We start from the raw sequence: 23,599 nt of genomic DNA, 5'->3' as shown, positions 1-23,599 counted from the left end.
CAGCTGTTGAAAGCTGACATTTTGGAGAACACTATTTTGTAACGCAACCTGGGAGCAAGCAGATGCCAGCCACAGGCCTTCCCAGCTAACAGAGGTTTTCCGGATGCCAATGGCCTTTCTCCAGTGAAGGTGCCCTATTGTTCATGACTTACCTTGGACACTTTATGGCCTCAAGACTGCAACTTTGTAACCAAATAAACCCCCTTTATAAAAGCCAATCCATTTCTGGTATTTTGCATAAAGGCAGCAATAGCAAACTGAAAACTTTAACACCTTCCGAAGAAAAGAGTAGGAGAATGTCTTTCTGACCTCAGTGTAAGGAGGGATTTTTAAACAAGGCATATAACATGCTACACATAAAACAAAAGATTAATACATTAGACCACATTAAAATTAAGAACTTTTATTTATCAAAATATGTCAGAAAGCTAGTTAAAAGACAAGCCATAAACTTGAAGATGACATTTGTAACATACATAAATAACAGAAATATAAAGAACTCATACCAACCAATAGGAATAAGGCAAACAACCCAATGGAAAAAATGGTGCAAAAGATACCAACAGGCATTTCCCAGAAGGGAAATACATATGGGTAGTAAACATTGAGGGAACTATTCACCTTCAGTAGTAATCATGCAAAGCAAAGCAAGACTAAAAGAGGAATTTATTACACTATTTAATTGTTGAAAATTAAGACATGTTGGAAAGGATAAACATCAGTGAGGTCTTTTGCTGAATAAAGTATAAATTGTTATAATGACTTTGGAAAATAATTTTGCATGATCTTGTAAAATTGAACATTTGACCTTCCTATGACCCAATAATTCCAATTTTTTGAAGGATAATAAAGATAAAGAGAAATTCATGCACGTGTGCATCAGAGGACATGTTGAAAAATGTTCACAGCACCACCTTTGTAAGAGGATAAAACAAAAGATAATAGAACCATGTAAAATGTGATCTATTCACACCATAGAATATTGTGAATCCTAGTGGACACATCCTTGTTATATAATATAGAATTATAAAAGAAGGTCCCTTTGTAAACAATACCCTTCGTAAGAAAAAAAAAAGAAACAGGAAAAACGATAAGAATGCCAGTTAAGCCTTTAAAAAAAAAAACATGCAAAGAAATGATAACATGATTCAGGGATGTGGTAACCTCTGTGGGGAAAGGTGAAGCCAGGATAGGAAGGAGTGTGTAGGTAGATGTAAATTATTAATAATGTTTTTGCTCTGGCGTTGGGAAATAGGTTCATGGGTATTTCATTTTCATTATATTGTTAAATAAATAACAAAACAATACGTTAGTGTTCCGGTTTGCTAGAGCTGCTGTTACGCAAAATACCAGAAATGGATTGGCTTTCATAAAGGGGGTTTATTAGGTTACACATTTACAGTTCTGAGGCCATAAAAGTGTCCAAACTAAGGCATCAACACAAAGTTACCTTCACTGAAGGAAGGCCGATGCCGTCTGCAACACCTCAGTCAGCTGGGAAGGCATGTGGCTGGTGTCTGCTGGTCCTTTGTTCCCGGGTTGTGTTTCAAAATGGCTTTCCCCAAAATGTCTCTGGGCATTTGTCTTAGCTCTTCTTTTGGCTCCTCTGTGTTCTTGCTTCTTTCTCCCATGATGTTTCTCTCTAAGCATCTAGGGATCCTCTCTTGGCTTCTCCAGGGCAAACTCTGGGCTTCATCTCTTAGCTTGGCATCTCCAAACCTCCTTCTGTCCACATCTCCAAGCATCTCTAAGCAACAGCAAGCATCTCTGCAGAAGTCTCTCTCAGCTGCTCTGAGCTCCTTCTGTCTGGGAGCTCTCTTATAGGACTCTAGGGATTTAATTAAGACCTACCCTGAATGGGGGGGGCTCACACCTCCATGGAAATAATTCAGTCAGAGGACCCCCCCCCCAATCAATAGACTAATTCGTCTGCCCCCACAAAATTGCATTAAAGAATATGGCTTTTCTGGGGGGACATACTATATCCAAACCGGCACAGCTAGTTATAAGAAATGAACCTAAAACATTAAAGACATAAATTGAAAGTAAAAGAATGTATTAAGGTGGTTGGATAAAAGACCAGAGTGCATTATACATAGTAGGGATGAGTAATTTTTCATGGAACTTATTGAGTTTATGTGTGTGAATGTGTATGTAGGTACTGATTAATGATATAAAATAGGTTTCTTATTTTGAGTTGTGGTTAAAAAAAAGACAGGCAGTCACCTAAAAATCTGCTGCCAAAAAATATCAGCATGTATGTTCAAAAACGTTCATAGCTACATTGTTTTTTGTAACAAAAGCAAAATACAAATATATTACACATAGGAGAATAGATAATTACTCATGCACTGGAATACTATACTACACTGGAGAATAAACAAAGCTACATGCATCAAAATGGATGATGCTCCCAAATAGAATTTTGAGAGGAAAAAGCAAGTCATTGAAGCATACAGTGTAATTCTATTTATATAAAGCTTAAAGGCAGGCAAAACTAAACAGTTGTTTAGGGATACCTACATATATGATAAAATCATACAGACAAACAATGGAATGATTAACACAAAAAACTCAGGATAGTGGTTACTTTGGGAATTGGATGGGGCTGGAGATGGAGTGTGCTGTAATCAGGGTAAGGAAGGGACTGACAGGAAGCTTCTAAGGTTTTGGTTGGCACACAAGGATTTGTTTTATTATTGCTATGTAAATCACTAAATGTATGCTATATATACTCTTTCACATGCATGAGAAATTTATAAAACATAAAGAAAATTCCGACCACGGGTTGTGTTCCCTAGTTGCTTGGTCAATCCTCCAGCTTAGAATCACCACCTTACCCCAGATTTCCTACCAAATTTTGGAGCTGGCATCCCCAGCCCCAGTCTCTCACCCTCTTGTTCATTTTCTGCACTGCTACCAGACAGGACTTCCTAAATCACACCTCTCATCAGACCACTGGCTTACTCAAGAACCTTCTGTGGCTCCCAACTGCCCACTCCATAAGCCCAAATTCCTCAGCTCCACACAGACACCGCCCCCTCAAATATCCTTCTCCTTTCCCCACTTTCCTTCAAGGCCTGCTCCAGCCCAGGGACTTCCATTTACCCATCTGGGCTAATGGACCCCCTCCCACCCACTGCCTCTGCAGCCTTCCAGTCAGAACTCTGCAACTGCAACAAGGTGAAGTCACAAAGCCCTCAGGAAGGACAGGGCTCAGTCTCAGAGGCGAGGATTCTGGGAGCTCCTTGGGCAGGAGCCTGGTCTTGATGCTCAGGTGGGGCTTGGAGGAGACTGCAAGTCCTTGATCATGGTAAGACTTGTGCACAGGGCTCATCAGGCCACACGGGATGAGGGTCTTGGACTCCACCCAGATCTGTTGGACCCAGCCAGACCCAAGCCTGTATGCTGTGTCTGTCTTTTCAGGAATAGGAGTGGGAAAGGGTGGGGCAGTGGGAACAGGGCAGAGATTTTTGCAGGAGATGATGTTTTGCAGTTTGTTCATATCTGTTTCCTGCCACCCCATCTGCTCTGGAAAGAAATTTGCCCTGGGCTGGGGTGAACAGTTCCTATTCTATGGGATGAGACTTTATCTGTCCCTCAGGGTGCAGAGCAAGGAGCATGGGCTTAAGATGCCTCTGGCTCAGCTTCTGACTAGCAGGGCACTCACATCTTTAAGGCCCCTGTCAGGTGGTGAGTTCATTGGCGGCCAAGTCTGTCTCTCAGTCACCTCTGGGTCCTTACTTCTTTGCACGTGGTAGGTGTAATGAGCATCAACTTGCCCAAGAAACAATAATGGAGACAGTAACATCTACCTGACCTACTTCAAAGGTGATCGTGAGGCCCCAGTGAGAAGGTGTAGGTAAAAGATTTTGAAAAGTGCAACATACTGGGCAAGCATTAGTGACTATTCCTAGGCCTTTTGTGCATTGGTGAGTGGAGGCAAGGTGAAGGGAGAAAATGGTTCACGGATTTTGTTCCTTATTGACAGCACTTCCCACAGTGGCCTTGGTTTGGGGACTGGGAAGCTGGAATTGGACCCCTGCCACTTTTTTTTTTTCTTTTTTTTTAAATTGTGGTAACATACATGTAATATTTCGGTTTGCTAAGGCTGCCAGAATGCAATATACCAGAAATGGGTTGGCTTTTACAATGGGGATTTATTAGTTTACAAATTTACGGTTCTAAGGCCATGAAAATGTCCCAATTAAGGCTTCAACAGGATGATACCCTGCTGAAGAAAGGCATCCAGGGTTCCTCTGTCACATGGGAAGACACATGGCTGGCATCTGCTGATCCTTCTCTCTCAGGTTTCGTTGCTTGCAGGTTCTAGCTCTTTCAGTTCCTGTGGGTTTTCGCTTAGCTCTCCTGGGGCTTCCCTTTATCAGCTCACTCTGAGTGTTTCTCTCTGAACTCTTTCAGCTTTTTTTCAGTCTTTTATTCTCTTCATAGAGGACTCCAGTAAAAGGATTAAAACCCACCTTGAATGGGGTGGGTCCCTTCTCAATTGAAATAACCTAATCAAAAGGCTCCCACTCACAACAGCTCTGCACCCACAGAAATTGATTAAAACAACATGGCAAGGAGCTAAGATGGCAGCATAGAGAGGAGTGGAAGACTGTTAGTCCCCCCAGGAACAATTCATAAATGACCAAAAAACTAGTAAATAAACTGGAATAACTGCCAGGAGACAAACGTGACTGACCAATCATCATCCACCAACCTGAATGGGGAGGAATGCCTGAGATCACAGCATAAAATCTGTAAGTAAAACTGCGGACCCGTGCTGAGAGCCGAGAGCTAAGAGCCCCTCCCTCACGGAAGCCTCGCAGTGCTAGAAAGAAGCACTCTCTCAGCCCAGCTCCAACTGGGGTTTTAATGTTAACTGCTCAATACAGACAGCAAATCCCCAACAAGCAGACAGAGGCTTTTGGTGACAACTGACCTTGGGAGAGTCGGGGGACATATGTGTCTCAGGATGGGAAGCCCAGAGGATCAGGTGCTATCTCTGGCTGACGGGTGAATCTGGGAGCTTTTCTGTCCCTTTCTCCCTCTGTGGAGAAAACCTCCGCTGTTTTCAGCCTGCAGTGCTTTGCAGTAAAGACAGCCTCAGCCATTTTAAAATCGAAACACTTTGATCAGCAGAGTCAGAGAAACAAAGAACTTATTGATTTGCAGATGACATCTCTGGAGGGGGCATAGCTTCCCAAGAGGAAAGGGAGGGGCCCAGCTATACTGCCTGCCTTACCAGAACCAGACCCCAAAGCCTGGGGGAGGAGAGCCACAGGCCACACCCTCTTACACCAGCCGGTGACAGGCTGACAGGTGCATCTACTGCGCAGAAAAGCACAGGTGTGTCAGCCCTCTAAGAAGAACCACCAGGGAAACCAGATACTGAATATTTCCTCCTTCTGTGACCTGAGCCTGTTCTCATCTGGGAAAACCTGACTGGGGTAGCCTGGGAGGTCAGATGCCTAGACAATAGAAAACTACAACCCACACTAAGAAAAACGAAGTTATGGCCCAGTCAAAGGGACAAACGTACACTTCAACTGAGATACAGGAATTTAAACAACTAATGCTAAATTAATTCAAAAAGCTTAGAGAAGATTTTGCAAAAGAGATAGAGGCTGTAAAGAAAACACTGGGCATACGTAAGGCAGAAATCGAAAGTTCAAAAAAAACAACTAGTAGAATCTATGGAAATGAAAGTCACAACACAAGAGATGAGAGACACAATGGAAACATACAACAGCAGATCTCAAGAGGCAGAAGAAAACACTCAGGAACTGGAGAACAAAACACCTGAAAGCCTACACGCAAAGGAGCAAATGGAGAAAAGAATGAAAAAATATGAGCAACGTCTCCGGGAACTCAAGGATGAAACAAAGTACAAGAATGTATGTATCATTGGTGTCCCAGAAGGAGAAGAGAAGGGAAAAGGGGTAGAAGCAATAATAGAGGAAATAATCAATGAAAATTTCCCATCTCTTATGAAAGACATAAAATTACAGATCCAAGAAGCACAGCGTACTCCAAACAGAATAGATCTGAATAGTCCTATGCCAAGACACTTAATAATCAGATTATCAAATGTCAAAGACAAAGAGAGAATCCTGAAAGCAGCAAGAGAAAAGCAATCCATCACATACAAAGGAAGCTTAATAAGACTATGTGCTAAGTTTCATCTCTCAGCAGAAACCATGGAGGCAAGAAGGAAGTGGTGTGATATATTTAAGATACTGAAAGAGAAAAACTGCCAACCAAGAATCCTATATCCAGCAAGACTGTCCTTCAAATATGAGGGAGAGCTCAAAATATTTTCCGACAAACAGACAATGAGAGACTTTGTGAACAAGACACCCACCCTACAGGAAATACTAAAGGGAGCACTACAGTGTGATAGGAGAAGACAAGAGTGCGTGGTTTGGAACACAATTTTGGGAGACGGTAGCACAGCAATGTAAGTACACTGAACAAAGATAACTATGAATACGGTTGAGAGAGGAAGGTTGGGAGCATGTGAGACACCAGAAGAAAGGAGGAAAGATCAAGACTGGGACTGTGTAACTTGGTGAAATCTATATTGTTCAACAATTGTAATAAAATGTACAAATATGTTCTTTTAGAAGGAGAACAAGCAAATGTCAACCTTGCGAGGTGTTAAAAATGGGGAGGCATTGGGGGAGGGATGCAATAAACGTAAACTAGAGACTGTAAACAAAAAACAAATAAACAAAAAACATGGCCTTTTCAGGGCTACATAACTTCAGACCAGTACACATAAGATTTGCCATCGTAACCATTTTTAAGTATACCATTCAGAGGCATTATTTACTTTTACGATGTTGGGCTACCATGTCCCTGATTTCTGGTTAACAGCATTTATCAAGGAATTTCCTCATATTCCTAGGATTTTTAAAAAGTATTTTTAAGATTAGAAATTTTTGTTGAATTTTATTAAATACTTTTTGTAGTTATCTAGATGATCATAAGTGGTGAATTACAGTAATCGATTTCTTAGAGCTCAACTATCCCCATTCCTGGGATAAACCCTATGTGGCCTCAGTCTAATGGCTGAGTCATCAGCCTGTTGCCCTTTGCTGTTGCCCTTTGTTCACACTACTCTTTGCATTTCCAGGCCTGGTGTTGTACCTGCCACTGTGCCAGTCAGACACCTGAGATGCGTGGTCTCCTTGCCTTCTCCCAACTGCCCATGGGAAGAGGCAAAATTATCATCCCCATTTGACAGATGGAGAAACTAATGCCCAGAGAAGTTAAATGGTTTTACCCTTACAGCAGGTGGACAGGTGACTACTGGAAAGCTTTTGCTGGCTTCAGTCAAGTGCTTTACCTGCTCGCCTTACCTCCCTAATCCCCCAATTCTTCTCTGCTGCCCCGACCCAACAGTGTGAAGACATAGGGGCAATCACAGGGAAACAGGTGCAGAAACTGGGGCACAGCAAGGAGGAGTTGAACATACTGAACCTGGCCATCCAGAGACTGAGTGTGAAGGTGGACAGTGTGGAGGGCCAGGTAGGTGGGTGGGCGTGGCACACTGCTGATAGTGGGAGGGTGTCCATTATTTCAACAGCTAGACCCCCCACAATCCTTTGGAATAGTTGGATAGAGGAGTCTGGTTCTGTGTGTAAGTCATACATGTATTTGCCCAGGACTCTATGTATTTCATGTCTGAAAGTAATTGACATGTAGGTAAATATGTATGAACGTTTATGCTTTTTGTGCATCATCTTTTTTATATGCATATATACATTTTTATGTATGTGTGTTTTGTTTGTCTGACAGAGCATTAAATTTGAGCCCATCTTCAGAAATTGCAAGATTTTACCTACAAATCCAGTTCTCTGGGTTTTCTTTAAAAAAAAAACCTGAAGATCTGACAATATAAGTTATGATTCCCACATGGTAGCATTTTGGCTAGATAAGAGAGGTCTCTATCTTCTTCACCTGGGATAAATACTCCCTGGCCTGCCAGAGCCACTCCCAATCATATCCTCCAGCACCAAGGCAGAGCGTCCTCTGCCATTTATCAACACCCTGGCTAGCCCTGCCATTCTTCCTGCAGAAGAGAAAAGGCTCTGAACTTTGTGTCTCTAACTAAAGTAAAAAAATGAAAGACTGAACAAACGAAAGAGGTCCTGATGATTTCAGGAAAAAGGGAGAGAGCATATTTCTCTGTGGAACTGAACACGACTGATAAATGTTTAACATTTGGCCTGCACCTCTCTGTGCTTCCAGCCGGGGCCCTGTAGGCATTTGAGTTTGGGACTCTCAGGCCTAGCCTTGGAAAGGAGCGGTTTCCCCCTGGATGGTTTCTTTCTCCCAATCCCTCTCCCTCTCAACCTCCTCTCATTTTCCCCAGCAGTCCTCTCCTTCAAGCACTTTGGCTCAGGCTCTACCCAAGGGGGGAAGCTCCTTAGTCTCTTCTTGCTTTTTACAGATGCAAGTGTCTCAGGCTCTGGGGACATTCCTGGGGTTCTCCCTTGTCCAGAACTAATGACTCTGAGGCGTGCTGAGCTGTTGGGGTTTCAGGGGTGGCAGGGTGGGTGGGTGGCCCTGTTCTGGTCAGTCTCCCACTAGCCACAGCTGCTTTGATTTCCCCCAGGTATCGTAAGCAGCAAACACACCTCACCAACACAAGCATTGAGTTTTCTCCAGAGACTACAAACTCCAGTTTCCCGTGGGGAGAGGATATTCTTCCTGTTAGCATCTTTGACCTTGTCGTTAAGAAAAAATAACCCCAGCATTATGTGATAAGGAGCATCTGATGTGTCCCGGATCCTGGCTCATATCTGAAGGGACACCGTACTAGATGTAAAAGGTTCTCTCTCAGCCATTCCAGGGGTGGGGGTGAAGGATGTCCTTGTCTTTGGTCTTTCCTTCACCTCCAGCCCTGCAAACTAGCGAGAGCCAAGGACACAGCAGCTGTGCAGGAGGCTGCCCCAGACAGCACCAAGGCCAAGTTGACCCAGCTGGAGGCTGCCCTGCACCAGGCCAAGCAGGACATGGTGCGGCAGCTGCGTGAGTACCAGGAGCTGATAATTGTCAAGCTGGGCCTGGACTTTGAGATTGCCACCTACTGCAAGCTGCTGGAGGGCCAGGAGAGCAGGTGAGGCCAGGGTAGTACTTCAGATGGGGCCCTGGGGAGAGAGTGCAGTACTCAGGTAGGTCACCACCTTGGTCCATGTCAACCTGGGAGGAATGGGGAGAGATGACTTGGGTATTCAGGAACTTGTTCTTCTGGAGCCATTTTTGTAGCCCCCCCCTTTAAAAAAAAAAAAAAAAAAAAAAGCCTGCTGATGTGCACACTTGACACCTAGGATGGGGGTGACCCAGGAGGCCATTTGTCCCCAGTATCAGAGAGCAGGGGTCAGTTTGTCCATCGAGACAGCGGCAGGGCCAGTGGGAACTCAGTGTGGAGTGCCTTCTTCTCAACTCTGCCCCTCTCCTTCAGGCCTGGGCAAGGCGGTTTTTTACACGAACAGGTGGAGCTGGCTTTTAACTTTAAACAGCAGTTGAGATCCAAGGGCTGCCAGCAGGAGTGGGGATCACCAGGCTGAGGGGAAGGCCAGGGAACTGAGCACCACCATGCAACAGGAACAGGCGTGCTGCATTTATTTCTGTCTTTAAACCTCACAAAAACCCTGTGACGGAGGTACTATTGTCCCCATTTAACAGACGGGGAAACTGAGTCTTAAGGTACAAGACAGCCTCAAGACATTTTACAGATGGGGAAACTGAATCTTAGGGTAAATAACAGCCTCCAAGTCACACAGGTAAAAAGTGATCGGGTGAGACTTGAACAATATTCATTAGATAACTGAGCGATCCCTCAGGGATCTCTTTTAGGGGTTTAAAATGCCTCCATAGGGACTCTCCCTCCAAGATAAGATTAGTCCAGAGAAAGTGTTTTTGCCTTCTCACTCCTTCAAGAAGCCACCAACGAACGTGAGTTATCTGAATTTAAGGCAGGAGGGTTTGAGTTTAAAACTCTTGCAAGGAGTTACTGACTCAAAGGGCTGCCTGGATCCCAGAAATTCAAGGAGCCGGAGAATGTAAGAGTTCTGCCTGTCTGGAGTGGGTCAGGAGTGTTTTGCCTTGCATGGAGAATATTATACCTAGCAGGCAGCTTCACTTACCTGCTTCCATCTTTTCCCTCTTGCAGGCCTGGTCTGGGATTTGGGGCAGGGAGCGTCAGTAAGTAAATAATAAGTCTCACCTGGATTAGGGGTCACCCTCCCTCCCCCCTTTGTGTGCATTCTCCACTCTCTTGGGCAGGGGGAAGGGGTCTGTTTCTGGGCAGCAGGGGTGTCTGGGACTGTGTGCCTCTCCTTTATGGGGGGCCGTTTATTCTCTTGGGGGTGACTCTTTGGGGGTCTCCGTGTGTGTTGAGGGTATGGACTCCCGCGGTCTGTTCTTTGGGGAAGGTTTGTGGGTCTGTCCTTGTGGAAGAGACTGTTTTTCAGGGGCGGGGGGACTCTAAGTCTGTTTCCAGAAACGGGAGATTCTTGAGTCTGTTTCTAGGAGGAAAGGGGATGGCTCATGTGTTCCTCTGCAGAAGTTTGCGCGCTGTCTCCCAGTGAGGGTGTGTGGGTCTGCGTATGTCCGCTGGGGGAGGAGGCCGTCTGTCTGTCTTCTGGGACGGGGCGGGGCAGGGGCTTTCCTCCCTCCCACAGCCCCTCTCCGCTAGCCCTGGCCGGCGCCGCCCCCAGCGCATCCGGCTCAGCCTCGGGCCCCGCCCGCCCGCTCCCGCCTGCAGCCGGCTCCGGCGCCCTGGAGACTAGCGCCCCTGGCGGCGGCTGCGCGCCCTGCGGCTCCCCCGGCTGCGTCCGGGACTTAAGCTGCAGTGGCCTCGGTGGATGTTGAACCCTCCCTGCCCCACTCTGGAGAAGTTGAGGACCCCCCAGCTTCTGCCCCAAAGACAGGGCCCTCTGTCTGGGACGCCCTATCCCCCTCTCCCTTCTCCCCCATGACGCTGGCCCTCACCTCACCTCCCCATCTTGTCCCCCACCCCAGAGCTTAAGGCCTTGGAGAATGGCCTACAGACCAGACCTGTCCCCAGTGCGGAGATACCTGGGGACTATTTCCTGACCATCGCTGGTGCCATTAGGAAGGCATGAGCTATGCCTTATTTGGACCCTGCTCCCTGCCCGTCTGAACTGCCCCCACCCTGTCTTCCCTGGGACTCTTCCTTTCCTTTGCAATTAAAAGTCCTTCAGTGGTCTGAGCTGCCCCTGGGTGTTCCTGGTGCTCTCCCAGAGCAACGACAAAGCAGGCCTGACATGCGATTATGCGAGAGAGTGGGGACAGGAAGGGGGGGATCTGGGGAATGTACCAGGAAGCAACATTCCCCTTGTGGTGTGTGGGTCTATGTGACTTTTTATAGTGATTTGATATCATAGAATCGGGATCCTTAGGACTGGGCGCTGGGGGGTGGGGTGGGGTGGTGGTGGTCAGAGAGCCCCTGGGGAAAGTGAGAGAAGGGAATTAATTCCTGAGGGAGGGTCTGATTATTCCCTAGGCTAGAGTACTACAATCAGCTCTTCTTGGTCCAGGAGCTGAGAACTTCACTCCCTCTGCAAATACTTATTGAGTGGCCTCCTGGGATCAGACATCTGGAGATGGTGTTCATGTCACACACATGGAAACAGGCCAGAAAGAGAATAGAGTGGGATGGGAGAAGGGATGGGCTGTCTTCTACTGCCCTGGCCGGGGCACTGGAGGAAACTGAGCCCTGGGTAAGATGGTCCTCACAGATTGGGGCTGAGGGGATGTGAGCACACAGCTGGTGACCCAGCCTGGGCTCTAGTCTAACAAGTCATCTGCTGGTGGCTGGGAAGCGACAGACTGCGGGGGAGGAAAACATGGGCTTTGGAATCAGAGCTCTGCCTCTCCTTCCAGATGTGTGCTTTGGGCCAAGTTTTCTCAAGGCAACCAGACTTTGGGTGGTGGTGGTGGTGGGGAAGGTGGTGCAAGGGGAGAAGACAGCTGGTTTGGAGGCAGGGGAGTGGCCAGAGAAGGGCGGCATTTCTTGGCTCTTTCCTTGCCACACAGACCAGAGAGCAGTCACATTTAGGGAGCTCACATTCTTTTCTATTACACAAAGGATTACACCATAACTGCAACTTGGGAACAATGGCTCCTGCTTTCTGTGTCCCTGGGTGGGGCTAAGGTGCGTCACTGGCGAAAGGCCCTGGCTTTACCTTTTAAGGTACTCTAGTGCCAGGATGTCTGCTGTGTTCTTCTGGGTCCCTGCCTAGAGACTAGGTATCCAAAAGGTCCCCTTCCTGGATAAACAGAACAGTCTCATGCAAGAGGAATGGAACTGGCTCTTGGCTGGCAGGCTGCCACCCACCCAAGGGCTAGAGGACAGGGCCCCACTGGGCTCATGCATCAGCCCCATTTGGTCGCTACTGAACGACACAACTGTATAAGCATCCTCACCGACGCTTCCAGTGCAAAACAGCTGCCTGAAAGCAGAGCTGCCTCTCTTCAAGATTCTATAGTTCCCTGAATTTTTCTAGGGGGTAATAAAATGCTACGGTTTTCAAGGCCAGGTTTTTTTCATCTCCTGCTGGGTTGATCCTGCCAGAAATCTCACCCTAAGCAGGATTTCTGCCGTGCATTCTGCAGCATGCATCACTGAGGACCGGTTGCCCATATCTTCCCATGTCTTGCCAAATCCCGAGTCTGACCTTGCTTGATGTCAGGTCAGGAGATCCCAAGTGTTTTGAGGTCAAGTTTGAGTCTCCCCTTGGGCCAGAGCCAGGTAGGTCACCAGCAATGTCTGTGGTTTAGGATTCTCTGTGAGGCTCCCCTGGTCGTGGCCCACATTCCAGCCTGGAGTGGGAGAGAAAACGTCTGGTGCATTTATAGAGAGTCATACGCAGACCATTTACAAGCTTTGTGAATGGGGTGGCTTCTGAAGGGAGGAGGGTTGTCACCAGTTCAGTCATTATTTCTCAGTGACTGGACCACAAGTATCAGTCCTCTGTAGCTCCCCATGCCCACCTCCCTCCTAATAGCACTTAAACATGTCTGATGCTAACTTAGCTGTGTTTGTGTCTCTATTTGAGCCCCCAAGAGGGCACTGACTGTCTCCTCCATCTATCTCCAAGGCTTGTCATGTAGTAGATTTAATGGGTTGAGGCTGTGTAGTCCTGGTTAATTTGTTCTATCCTTAGATGTCCTGGGCCCTGTTCTTTCCTTATTAACATGTCTCACCCTGCGTTACCCCATGGAAATGTTTTGATGAGTCCAATGCAGTCCTTCCTGCTGAGATTTCAGCTGCAATAGGCAGACAGAGCAGCCTGGGGTGAGGAAGGAAGGGCCTGGCTTCTGTGCCTCAATATTGCTGATACCTTGGCCAAGCTCTTCACCTGTTTCTTGGCCTCAGTTCCTCCTTCCCCAGATCTAAATGGTGCAGAGTCCCTTCTCCCTTTTACTTTTCCTCCCTACTTTATATCTCTGTGCTACGGTTTACCTGTAAAATAATGGTACCTATCATAGAATTGTTTGAGAATTAAATATATTACTATATGCAAAGTGCCTAAAACATAGTAAGGGTTATATAAATGTAATTGACTTTTCACTTATTGGAGTTCTTGGGAGGTGTTTTGAGTACCTGGAAAGAAAGGTCTACTCTGAAGTCTAAGGCCAGCTGACCTCCCTCTACCCCATCTGGAGCTAGGATGACTGTTGGGCAGGAGGAGGGAGGCAAGCCTAGGACTTCCGAGCCAGAGGATGTCCCCCACTTTGGCACCCAGTAGCACCTGCCCATCACTCTCCCCAGTTTTCCACCTGTGACTCCCGCCCCACCAGCACACATGGTCCTGCACATGCACACTATACTCACATTTAGGTGCACCCCCAAAATCCCAGTGTTCAGGACACATACAACATACAGAATTCACACATCTAACCAATTCAAATACAGAAACGATCACAGTTGCACAAATATACACCTACTTCCAAACAGTTGCCTGGAGCTGTGCCTGTACCTGGATGCACTCATACTGCTTCACTCACCAACAGCTACATACGACAAGTTTTGCAGAATGAATATGCAGACAGCACACACAAACAGCACAGTTGCCTTCAGCAGGTTCCCTATTTCCCTCTAGCTGGGCAGACTTTTTGTTTTCCCTAGCATCTACCTTCTGTTTCCAGTTGCTTCTGGGTCTTTTTGTATCCACAGTTTCCTCTTTTCTTCTGATACACCTCACCTAGTTCTCTCCCGTCTCTCCTAAAGAATAATACGGCTTTATAATGGTAAGGGAGCTTAGCAGCCATCGAGTCCAAACATTTTATTTCATATGTGAGCACACTGAGGCCCAGAGAGGGGAGGTGATATGCTCAAGATAGCACAGAGCTATTCCATTTTCTTCCCCATTTGGTGTCATGGACATTGTTTACTCTATGTGTGTTGCCTGAGTGTACAGGACTGGGAACCTAGAGAGAAGGTTTCCAGGGGACAAGGCTTGTAGAGTTGGAGAGGAAGGAGGAGAGGCCCGGAGGTAGAGGGGAGGGCAAGAGGGAAGTAGAAAAGGTCATCAAGGCCTGGGTGGGCTGATGAGCATGGTGAGCTGGGAAGGGGAGGGGTCAGCTGGCAGAGATGAGAAGTCCATCTGGACTGCAGTTGCTGTTGTTTTGGGGAGGGATGGAGGGATGGAGCTGGTGCTCAGGCCTTGGGTCTGGATCTCTGACAGGCTGGCTTTTGAGCTGTGTGATGTCACAGTGTAGGGGGGTGGTTAGAACAATCACACACTCTGGAACTCTTCCAGGGCTCTAGAGAGTTCCATCAGGGGAGGTGACGGGGCCACTCTTATCCCTTACCAAGAGGCTTTCTCTTTTCAGACTTGGAACACTTGCACCCTCCTTGGTCCACCTCCACCTCCATCACCCCCAACTTTAGTCTCAATTTTTTCAATTATTTCTGTTACCCTGAGGGATGGTGGAGGATGGGGACTTCCATTTCTGCTATAGTTCCTGGGCTGGAACTGGAAGTTTAGTGATTCACCCTGTTGTAAATATATGTGTTCAGGGCTCACCTTGGCCCTTAGTGAAATGGAGCTCCCATCCTCCCACTCCCACTAGTAAGTGCTTCAGCAGTGACAGGGGGATGCTTCTGTGCATGAAGGAGCTGAGTAGCCCTTGCAGACACAGAGATTTCTCTGATCACAGAAACCAGTGTTATAAGAGGCTGACCCTGGCCCAGATCCCTGGAGGTTCTTCCACCTTCCATTCTGCAAAAGAATATGAATGATAAACATGTATAACAATTTTTATGGTGGGTACTGTCTAAGCATCTTACGTTCTATTAAACCACTTCTCCTAACAACGCAATGAGGGAGGTGCTTTTTTAAAAAAATAGTCCTCAATTTAGAGTGGAAACAGGCACAGAGAGGGTGAGTAAATAGCCCAAGGCCACTCAGTCAAAAAAGAACAGGGCTCAGTTTTGGATTCAGGCAGTCTGGCTCCAGACTCTATGCTCTCACCTCTTATCCACGTCATTTTCTTGCTATGTGCTGTTTTCTGTCTTTGAGGCAATGTTTCAGCTATGACAGCTCTCCAAACTCAAAAGTGACTCCATTTAAAAATAATAGCCATGACAAAAGCTTTTTGAAAGTTTAAATCATGTTCATGTATTTCCTCTTAAAGAATTCCAATAAATTACTCAGGCATGAGTCTCCCCCACTGATGCTTTCTTAAGGTTTAGGTGATTGGGCAATCTAGTTTTCATTATCCATCAGATGATGGATGTGTACAGGGATGTTTTCTGGGAGACAACTTAGTGAAGTAAGCATCAGGGATGCACAGAGGGTTCAAACCCCAGCTGTACCACTGAGCTAGGTGTAGGACCCTGCCCAAGTTACTGAGTGTGTCTGAGCTCTCGTTTCCTCATCTGCAAGATGTAGACTGATAAACATCAAGGTTGTGTGGATAAAATTACATTGTGTAGGGGCCAAGCACAACTCTTGGATAAATCCAAGACTGCTGTGAACCCCAGTATATGGGACTATACTTGGGACCCCAGGCCTAGGCCTTTACTTCTCCATGTAACTTTTAGGACCCTCCAAATCCCTGACCCCTGAGGAGGTTAACAGAGATGCAGACAAGTTCCAGGGTTTGGCTACACAGATTTATTGGACACACAGAGTAAGACAGATTAACAGGGTAGAGGAGAAAGGAGAGAGAGGCTGGGGGGCCCAGGAAGCCCAGGACCAAGTCCTGAGCCTGGCCCTGCCTGCCCCTAAGCCCCCTTTCTGTGGGTGCCATGGGGACTTCTCTCTTGGGTAGCCTTTCCCAGCGCAGGGCAGCAGAGTCAAAGAGGACGGGATCACGCAGAAAAGTGAGAAGTGGGGAGTGGAACGGACGTTTCAAAGTGCAATACAAGCAGCTGAGTGCTCACTCCAGTCCCTGGAGCTGGGCAGGGCCTAGGGGCTGGGCAGGAAAGATGCCTGGGACCCCAGGCTTGAATTGGGGTGCCTAACATTTCCGGCAGCTCATGCCACAGGAGCCCACGCCGACGGTGCCCAGGCTACAAGACGTGACAGAATTGCAGGGGGCGCACATTCCGGTGCTCACCGCCACATTGCCACTGCACGGGGCATTGCAGATGTTGCCTGCCACGGGCCGGGAGCCGGACACACAGATGTCACCGCAGACCACGCCACCCCGGGAGCTGCTGACACCTGCAAACCCCAAAGGCTGAGTCAAAATTCTGGGGGCAAGTCATCCCGCCTCCCCCACTACTATCCCTCCCAAAGCCCAGAGCTCTGGGGAATTAAGGAGCTTCTTCAGTTGACAAATCCAGACCAATCTAGTCCCAAACAGTGGCCTCCCCTGCAGTCCAGCCTAGAATCTCTCCAGCTGTCAGGCGAGCCCACTCTCATAAATTTAGCTCTCAGTGAAATCCCTGTTCCAGGCTCTGCCCTCCCTCAGAGTAAATCTTTCCACTCAGGGCCTAAGTTACTTACAGACATTCACGGCCCCAACACCTTCACACAATCTAGAGAGGCAGGAAGAGAAGGACAAAATGAGTGACTGGGCAAGAGTTCCTGGTGGAGCTCCAGGATTCTTGTCCACAGTGGTCAAAGAGGTGGAAGCAGAGGGTCTGAGGGGACAGCTCATCCCCAGCCACCATCTCCCCTCTGAGGAATACATGGTAGGATTTCTCCCCGAGACCTGGCCATTGTTCAGCTCAGGGCAAAGGTAGGGCTTAGTATAGACATGGGGATGGGAAGCGCTAGGCCCCACCTGTGCTCCTCGCCCTCCAGCAGGCGCCTGTAGGTGGCGATCTCGATGTCCAGCCCCAGCTTGGAGTTCATCACCTCCTGGTACTCCTTGAGCAGGCAGGCCATGTCCTGCTTGGCCTTCTGCAGGGCGGCCTCCAGCTCTGCCAGCTTGCAGCGGGCGTCGCTGAGGGCTGCCTCGCCCTGCTGCTCAGACTGCGTCACTGCAGCCTCCAGCTTGGAATTCTGCGGGCCCAGAAGAAACAAAGAAGGTCTTGGAGCCTCTGTCTGTATCCAGGATTGGTCCAGTCTCCCCCATCCAGCTGGGAACACCCCAGGAACAGGGCCTACTTGCCTTCATCTCCTGGGTCTCCCTGAGTTACCACAACCAGGGACTCTAGTCATGTAAACGGGCTGGAGAATGAATGGGAGATCCAGACCGTGCACACACTGGCTGTGTGACCCTGGGTAAGACCCCAGCCTCTCTGGTCTTGGGCACAGGGGACCCATACCTGGCACTTGGCATTCTCCACCTCAGCTGTCAGCCTCTGGATCATGCGGTTCAGCTCATTGATCTCCTCCTTGGTGCGGCGCAGGGTCTCCCCATGCCTGATCACGGTGGCCTTTATCTCTTCGCACTGGGGGGAAGGGGAGATGCTCATGGGGCACAGAATGGGACATCCCACCCATGCAGGACACCACAAGTGACTGTGCAGGTTGTGCAGTGCTCAGCCTCCACAACTGCACTTGGCAGCCCTGCTCATGCCACCCGAACCTAATGTCTGCCCTTCCTTCATACATCCCTAGGGAAGGACACTCCACAGTTGTCTTGGGCATCAGAATCCCCAGACAAAAGAAGCCACTTCTAATATATACCTGGCTTCCCTCCCACCACCATTTCAGGAGGCAGGTGTCCTGGGCCGCTCACCTTGCTGCGGTACCAGGACTCGGCCTCAGCCCGGCTGCGGCTGGCGATGTCATCGTACTGAGCCTTGATCTCTGCGATGACGCAGTCCATGTTCAGGTCCCGGCTGTTGTCTATCTTGACGACTACCGAGGTGTCAGAGATGTGGGACTGGAGAACGCGGATCTCCTACAGGAGGTGAGAGGTGGCAGAAGCCTGTTCACACTAGGGCCTGACCTCCCGTAGCCTGTACCCCTTCCTGGGCCCTTCTTGGGCCCAAGCTGCTCCCCACTCAGACAACCTCATGGACTGCAGCCCACTGCCCAAGTCCTTGTCCAACATCTCAAAGGACTCCACGCTTGAGTCCTCTCTTCTAGCTGGCTGCTGGGCCATGCCCCTCACCTCCTCATACAGTCGCCGCAGGAAGTCGATCTCCTGGATCAGGGCCTCCACGTTGGCCTCCAGGTCAGACTTGCGGACATAGGCACAGTCCACGTCCTGTGAAAGAACAGAATGTTATAGGCTGCAGGGCTGCTTGGCAACCTCGGAAGGCCAATTCGTCCATCTCCCTGTGTCTGGACAGGATCTTCCCTGACCGTCTCACACATCCATGAGACCCAAGTTGACCTGCCCTGGCCCCATAAACCCATCCATTCAGTATTTAACTTTCACAACAACACCTCTGATAGTAAACCCTCCACCTTGGCATGACCAAGAGTCAGAAGAGGAGTAAATCAGTCCTCCCTAAGACCTTTATGTCCTCCTCACAGGTCACCAGGAGTCCCCTTGTCTTGTAAGTTGATTGGCTACAAAGGAGTCACACGCTGTTTTTCTCAAGTTGCTTACCCTTTGCCTGCCAGGCTCCCTTGGGCCCTCTGTCGCTCACTTTTTGTTCCGACGTCCAAGTCAGGCCTTTCTCCCTCCACTGGAAGCCTCATAGTGGACATCTGTGCCATGAGATATCCTCTCCTCTCCTCTACCTGCTCTGTTCCCTCCTTCCTGCCCAGCCTTCTCTCTACACCTCAGGAAGCCCACCCAGACCCAGACCCAGGCTCTGCTCTGCTCCCCAAGTCTCCCACATCTTGTTGCTCCTCCTACTCTGCCCTTGGCCCTGCAGAGCTGTGTTCTGGGTCCAGGTGCCATGCCCCTATCAGCCTGGGGGCATCTAAGAGCAGAGCCCTGTCTCCTTCTCGTGGGACTTTCCAATCCCCTAGTTCCCAGCCCAGCCCAGTCTCTGCCAGCGAACGAACAGGTAGCACCCACCTTCTTCAGAGTCACGAACTCATTCTCAGCAGTAGCCCTCAGGGCCACCTCCTCCTCGTACCTGACATGGGGACAAGAGGAGAAGATGGCATTATAGGATGGCAGGGACATGGGGCTTGAGTGATATACCTTCCCCAGAGCAGGATGGGTCCTGCCCCAGGAGGGCCTCTCACCAAGTTGCTCCTCCTCCTTGGAAGAAGTCCAAGGGGCATGTTTCCCAGCTCCAGGGAAATCCCCAGGCCCTGTGGCTTTATGGTCACACAGGGTATCAGCATTGTATAAGGCTGTGTGCTTCCTGTAGGCCTCATTCAGACTATATGCTCAATAAATATTTGTGCAATTGCACAGACACTGTCAAATCTCTCTAGGCTGTGCTTGCAAAGATGCCTGATAATTAAAACTCACACTTACTCATATTTATCAATCCAGTTACCATGGTTTAAATTTCAAAACCTTGAATGCCTCAGTAGTAGAAATTCACACAGAGGAGCAAAGGGCCAAAAAATGAATTTCAGGGGAATTGGAAAAGTCCAAATGATGGCCTTTAGCCTCAGGAAAGCTGTCTGTTCAAACCAAAACCCCTCAAATTTTTACTAGATATTGCCTAGGGAAATTAACAAAGCTATGAGATTTCTGTATTCAAATCTCTGGCTCTACACCGCCACTGGTCTTCAGCAAGTTTGCAGGAGGTATTTGCGAGTGTGGCTTAGCCAGCCCTGAGGACAGATGCCAAAGGGGAGCTGCTGTCCGCCTGCACTCACTTCTTCTTGTAGCCCTCCAGCACCTCCTGCACGTGGTTCAGCTCTGAGGCCAGCCTCCCGCTGTCGGCCTCCACGCACTCGGCCTCCCGCCTCAGCGTCTCGATGTAGCCATTGAACAGTGGCTCCAGGTTGCTCTCGCAGCACTTCCGGTTCTGGTAGAACCTCCACTTGGTCTCCAGCAGCTTGTTCTGTTGCTCCAGGAAACGCACCTGCCATGGGAAGAAGGTGTCAGGGAGCCCTGGGCATTTTCTAGCAATGGGGCTTGCTAGAGAAGGAAATGTTGGTAATCCACAGCCAGGGGCTCAGTGGTAGAGATGGAAAGTGGGTAGAAGGTGGTCAACTGGAGACTGAATATGATCTTGCTTTTCTCAGTCAAGGAGAAGTTAATAAGTATTGAGCAATATCTGATCTCAAATTCAGGAATTCTCCTGTGAGCTTCTGAACAACGTCTGAATGTCCCAAGAAAGAACGATATGGCATAATGTAGATGTGAGATCCAAATAACTGTGCTGAGCAACAACAGAGTACCGAATTTTTAAAGGGAAGAGGGGAAACTTCCACTGCTGCTCTGTTGAGCTTTGTCCAAACCATGGACTTCTTATGACATTTAGTCGAGACCCATCCCAGGTCCTTAGGGCCAAAAGGAGTCAGGGTTTCTGTTCAAGCCGACCCACTCCCCACTCCCACAGGACAGAAGACATCCCTCCCAGCTGGGAAGAGAGACAGTGCCCCCAGACCGTGGGGCTGGAAAGAGGGAAATCAGTCACTCGTGCTTTTTTCCTTCTACCTTGGGCTTCCATAGGAAGTACCCAACTTACTGGTGCCCTGTTTGTTCCGTGGAGGCTGAAGTCACCCTTTCCTGACACATGTCCTCAGAGCCACAAACTCAGGCCACATCGAGTCCTTAGGGTAGAATCAGGGCTGGGAGCTTCTGGGACTGCCCAGGTCTGGGTGACTGTGTCCTGGGTGTCAGCTCTGAGCCTCTCTTATCAGACTGGCTTCTCTTGACTTGCCCTGGCTCTTTGTCTGCCCCTCAGGCTGGACTGGAGAGTGTCATAACTCTCATATTCTGTCTGTCTGTCTGTTTGTCTGCTGGGTGGTCTGTACCCAGGTTGTCTGTCATGACTCCGCCATCAGAATTGGTGTGTCTGGCTCTGTTTGATTCCTTTATAGTGGTCTCCACCATCAGACTGTGAGCTCTGTGGGCAGTTTCCTGCCTTGACTTCCCTCGGTACCCAAGCAGGGCCCTGCCCACGGGCCACCCACCTTGTCGATGAAGGCGGCGAACTTGCTGTTGAGGCACTTGATCTGCTCCTTCTCCTCGTGCTTCACGCACTGCGCGCTGGGGTCGATCTCCAGGTTGAGGGGCGTGAGCAGGCTCTCGTTGACAGACACGCTGGTGATGGCGGGGGCGGTGGGGCCGCACACGCCGCCGGAGCGGTAGCCGAAGCTGCGGCCGCACGAGCCGCTACGGAAGGCCCCGCAGACGCTGTGGCTGCCGAAGCCCCCGGAGAGGCCGCGGTAGCAGGAGATGCCGCGGTAGGGGGCGGCGGTGATGCAGCAGCGGCCGGGCCGGGGCCCGCAGGCCGAGGCGCAGCTGAAGGCGCGGCCGCAGAATCCTGATCCGCAGGTCATGGTGCTTCTTGTAGGCTGGGATGCAGAGCACGGGGTAGGAGAGCTGGAGTCCTGGTGAAAACTCCAATGTGCAGCTCAGGGCGCCCCGGCCCTATTTATGCTGAGTCTGAAGAGGTTTAGCCAGATGGAGTCTGGGCAATTTGCTGCTTTATGGGCTTGGGCGGTTAGCCGGACCCAACGCCTCACCAGAATGTGCTTTAATGGTGGAGTGGCCCGCGCCCTCCGCTGTGTAAAGGCTGCCAGCTCCGGGGCGGTAGGGGCACCAGCACGTTTCATCTTCAAAGTGCTTGGCCAGCAGGACATGGACCTGTGGGCAGTGGGGAGGAGAGAGGAAAGGAAGGGAAGAGAAGGGAAGAGGCCAGATGCCAAGAGAAGGGGGTGCAGGGAGGAGGGGATCTGTGTGTGCATGTAAGGAAGGTGATCCAAGGAATACGGAGGTATTAAGGAATTACATCCAGATGTTTCTATTCCAGTAGTGGCTAAGCTGCTACAAAAACACAAATCTAGATTTCCCCCAAATACCTGATTTACCCTGCCGTGGCAGAGGTTGGCCGATTATTAAATGTTTGCCTTTTACATTTTTTTCAACTGTTATTATGAGAGTTTTCAAACATAATGAAAATTTGAATGAATAGTAAACAAACTTCCATAGATCCTTCACCTCAATACTTAGATTATGCCATATTGGCTTTTACATTTGCCCAATTATTTGAGTAAAGTTGCAGATAGCATGGCATGGCACCCTAAATACTTCAGCATGTATTTCTTAAGAGTAGGAATAGTAAGTAGCATTTTCACATGCAAGAAAACGATTCCAAAGAATCATTTACCATTCATTCTATACTCAGTTTTCTCCAATTGTCTCAAGAATGTTTTGTAGGTTTTGTGATTTAACTTCTTGCTCTATCCTTTCTTTTTTTTTTTTTGTAAACTGGAAGTTAAATCTAGAGCTGGGCTGTCCAATATGGTAGCCAGCATATTTGGTTATTTAAATTGAAATTAAAATAAAATATATTAAAAATCTAGTTCCTCAGTTGCATTAGCCACATTGTAAATCATCAGTAGTCACACATGTCTAGTGGCTACCTTATTGGACATGGAAAATATAGAATATTCCCACTATCACCGAAAGTTCTACTGGACTTCAACGGTCTAGAAGTTGATTAGGTTTGGATTAAACATTTTTTTTGGGGGGTGGTATACTTCATAATGGATGTTGCAGGGCATTTATTTATTTATTTATTTATTTATTTATTTATTTTATTAGAGAAGTTTTGGATTTACAGAACAATCATGCATAAAATACAGGGTTCCCATACACCACCCTATTATTAACACCTTGCATTGGTGTGACACATTTGTTACAATTGATGAAAGCACATTTTTATAATTGTGCTATTAACTATAGTCCAGGGTTTAACTTCGGGTTCACTGTTCATGTTGTGCAGTTCTATGGATTGTTTTTTAAATTTTATTCTAGTAAAATATATACAACATAAAATTTCCCATTTTAACCAAACTTTCAGGTATACACTTCTGTGGTATTTGGTAAATCCACAATGCTGTGCTACCTTTACTGCCAAGTTTAACACTTGTTGTATCACATCAGGAAGCACAGACTGTCGGGTTGTCTTCCTATTGGTGATGCTAAATTTCATCACTTGAGTACATCTTTCCCTTTGCAACTAGAAAGAACTATGTAGGGATACACAGGTTCTCTTTGTTAAGACGTTATTTCCCTTTTATTGGCCACCTACTATGTGATCATCATTATATGGCAT

At 48.3% G+C, this 23,599-nt stretch overlaps 2 protein-coding genes across 2 annotated transcripts; one reads left to right on the top strand and one right to left on the bottom strand.

The window, feature by feature from the left end:
* Positions 1-3,120: 3,120 nt before the first annotated feature.
* Positions 3,121-10,483, top strand: LOC119542781 (keratin, type II cytoskeletal cochleal-like). The gene is made up of 4 exons (XM_037847435.1): positions 3,121-3,183; positions 7,411-7,515; positions 8,913-9,130; positions 10,187-10,483. Exons 1-4 carry the CDS (start codon positions 3,121-3,123, stop codon positions 10,224-10,226), a joined length of 426 nt encoding a protein of 141 aa, XP_037703363.1. The 3' UTR covers positions 10,227-10,483.
* Positions 10,484-16,199: 5,716 nt separating this feature from the next.
* Positions 16,200-21,818, bottom strand: LOC119541765 (keratin, type II cuticular Hb1). Its single transcript, XM_037845993.1, has 9 exons — positions 21,450-21,818; positions 20,184-20,392; positions 19,423-19,483; positions 18,562-18,657; positions 18,184-18,348; positions 17,768-17,893; positions 17,281-17,501; positions 17,001-17,032; positions 16,200-16,715 (listed from the first exon to the last, which is right to left on the bottom strand). Exons 1-9 carry the CDS (start codon positions 21,816-21,818, stop codon positions 16,510-16,512), a joined length of 1,485 nt encoding a protein of 494 aa, XP_037701921.1. The 3' UTR covers positions 16,200-16,509.
* Between the last annotated feature and the right edge of the window lie 1,781 nt (positions 21,819-23,599).

The sequence above is a fragment of the Choloepus didactylus genome, chromosome 8 (genome assembly GCF_015220235.1).
Source record: "Choloepus didactylus isolate mChoDid1 chromosome 8, mChoDid1.pri, whole genome shotgun sequence".
Classification (NCBI taxonomy): Eukaryota; Metazoa; Chordata; class Mammalia; order Pilosa; family Megalonychidae; genus Choloepus; species Choloepus didactylus.
The sequence above is the reverse complement of the archived record's forward strand: the minus strand, read 5'-3'. Positions and strand labels throughout refer to the sequence as shown.

What these genes read in the sequence shown, in the direction of transcription:
- LOC119542781 (XM_037847435.1), top strand. Translation starts at nt 3,121, where the DNA reads ATGGACCCCCTCCCACCCACTGCCTCTGCAGCCTTCCAGTCAGAACTC. An exon ending in AACTCTGCAACTGCAACAAG is followed by an intron (nt 3,184 to 7,410) that starts GTGAAGTCACAA and finishes CCGACCCAACAG; the next exon opens with TGTGAAGACATAGGGGCAAT. An exon ending in TCCAGAGACTGAGTGTGAAG is followed by an intron (nt 7,516 to 8,912) that starts GTGGACAGTGTG and finishes CTTCACCTCCAG; the next exon opens with CCCTGCAAACTAGCGAGAGC.
- LOC119541765 (XM_037845993.1), bottom strand. Translation starts at nt 21,818, where the DNA reads ATGACCTGCGGATCAGGATTCTGCGGCCGCGCCTTCAGCTGCGCCTCG. An exon ending in TGGAGAATGCCAAGTGCCAG is followed by an intron (nt 17,502 to 17,767) that starts GTATGGGTCCCC and finishes CTGGGCCCGCAG; the next exon opens with AATTCCAAGCTGGAGGCTGC. An exon ending in TGTTGGGGCCGTGAATGTCT is followed by an intron (nt 16,716 to 17,000) that starts GTAAGTAACTTA and finishes TGGGGTTTGCAG; the next exon opens with GTGTCAGCAGCTCCCGGGGT.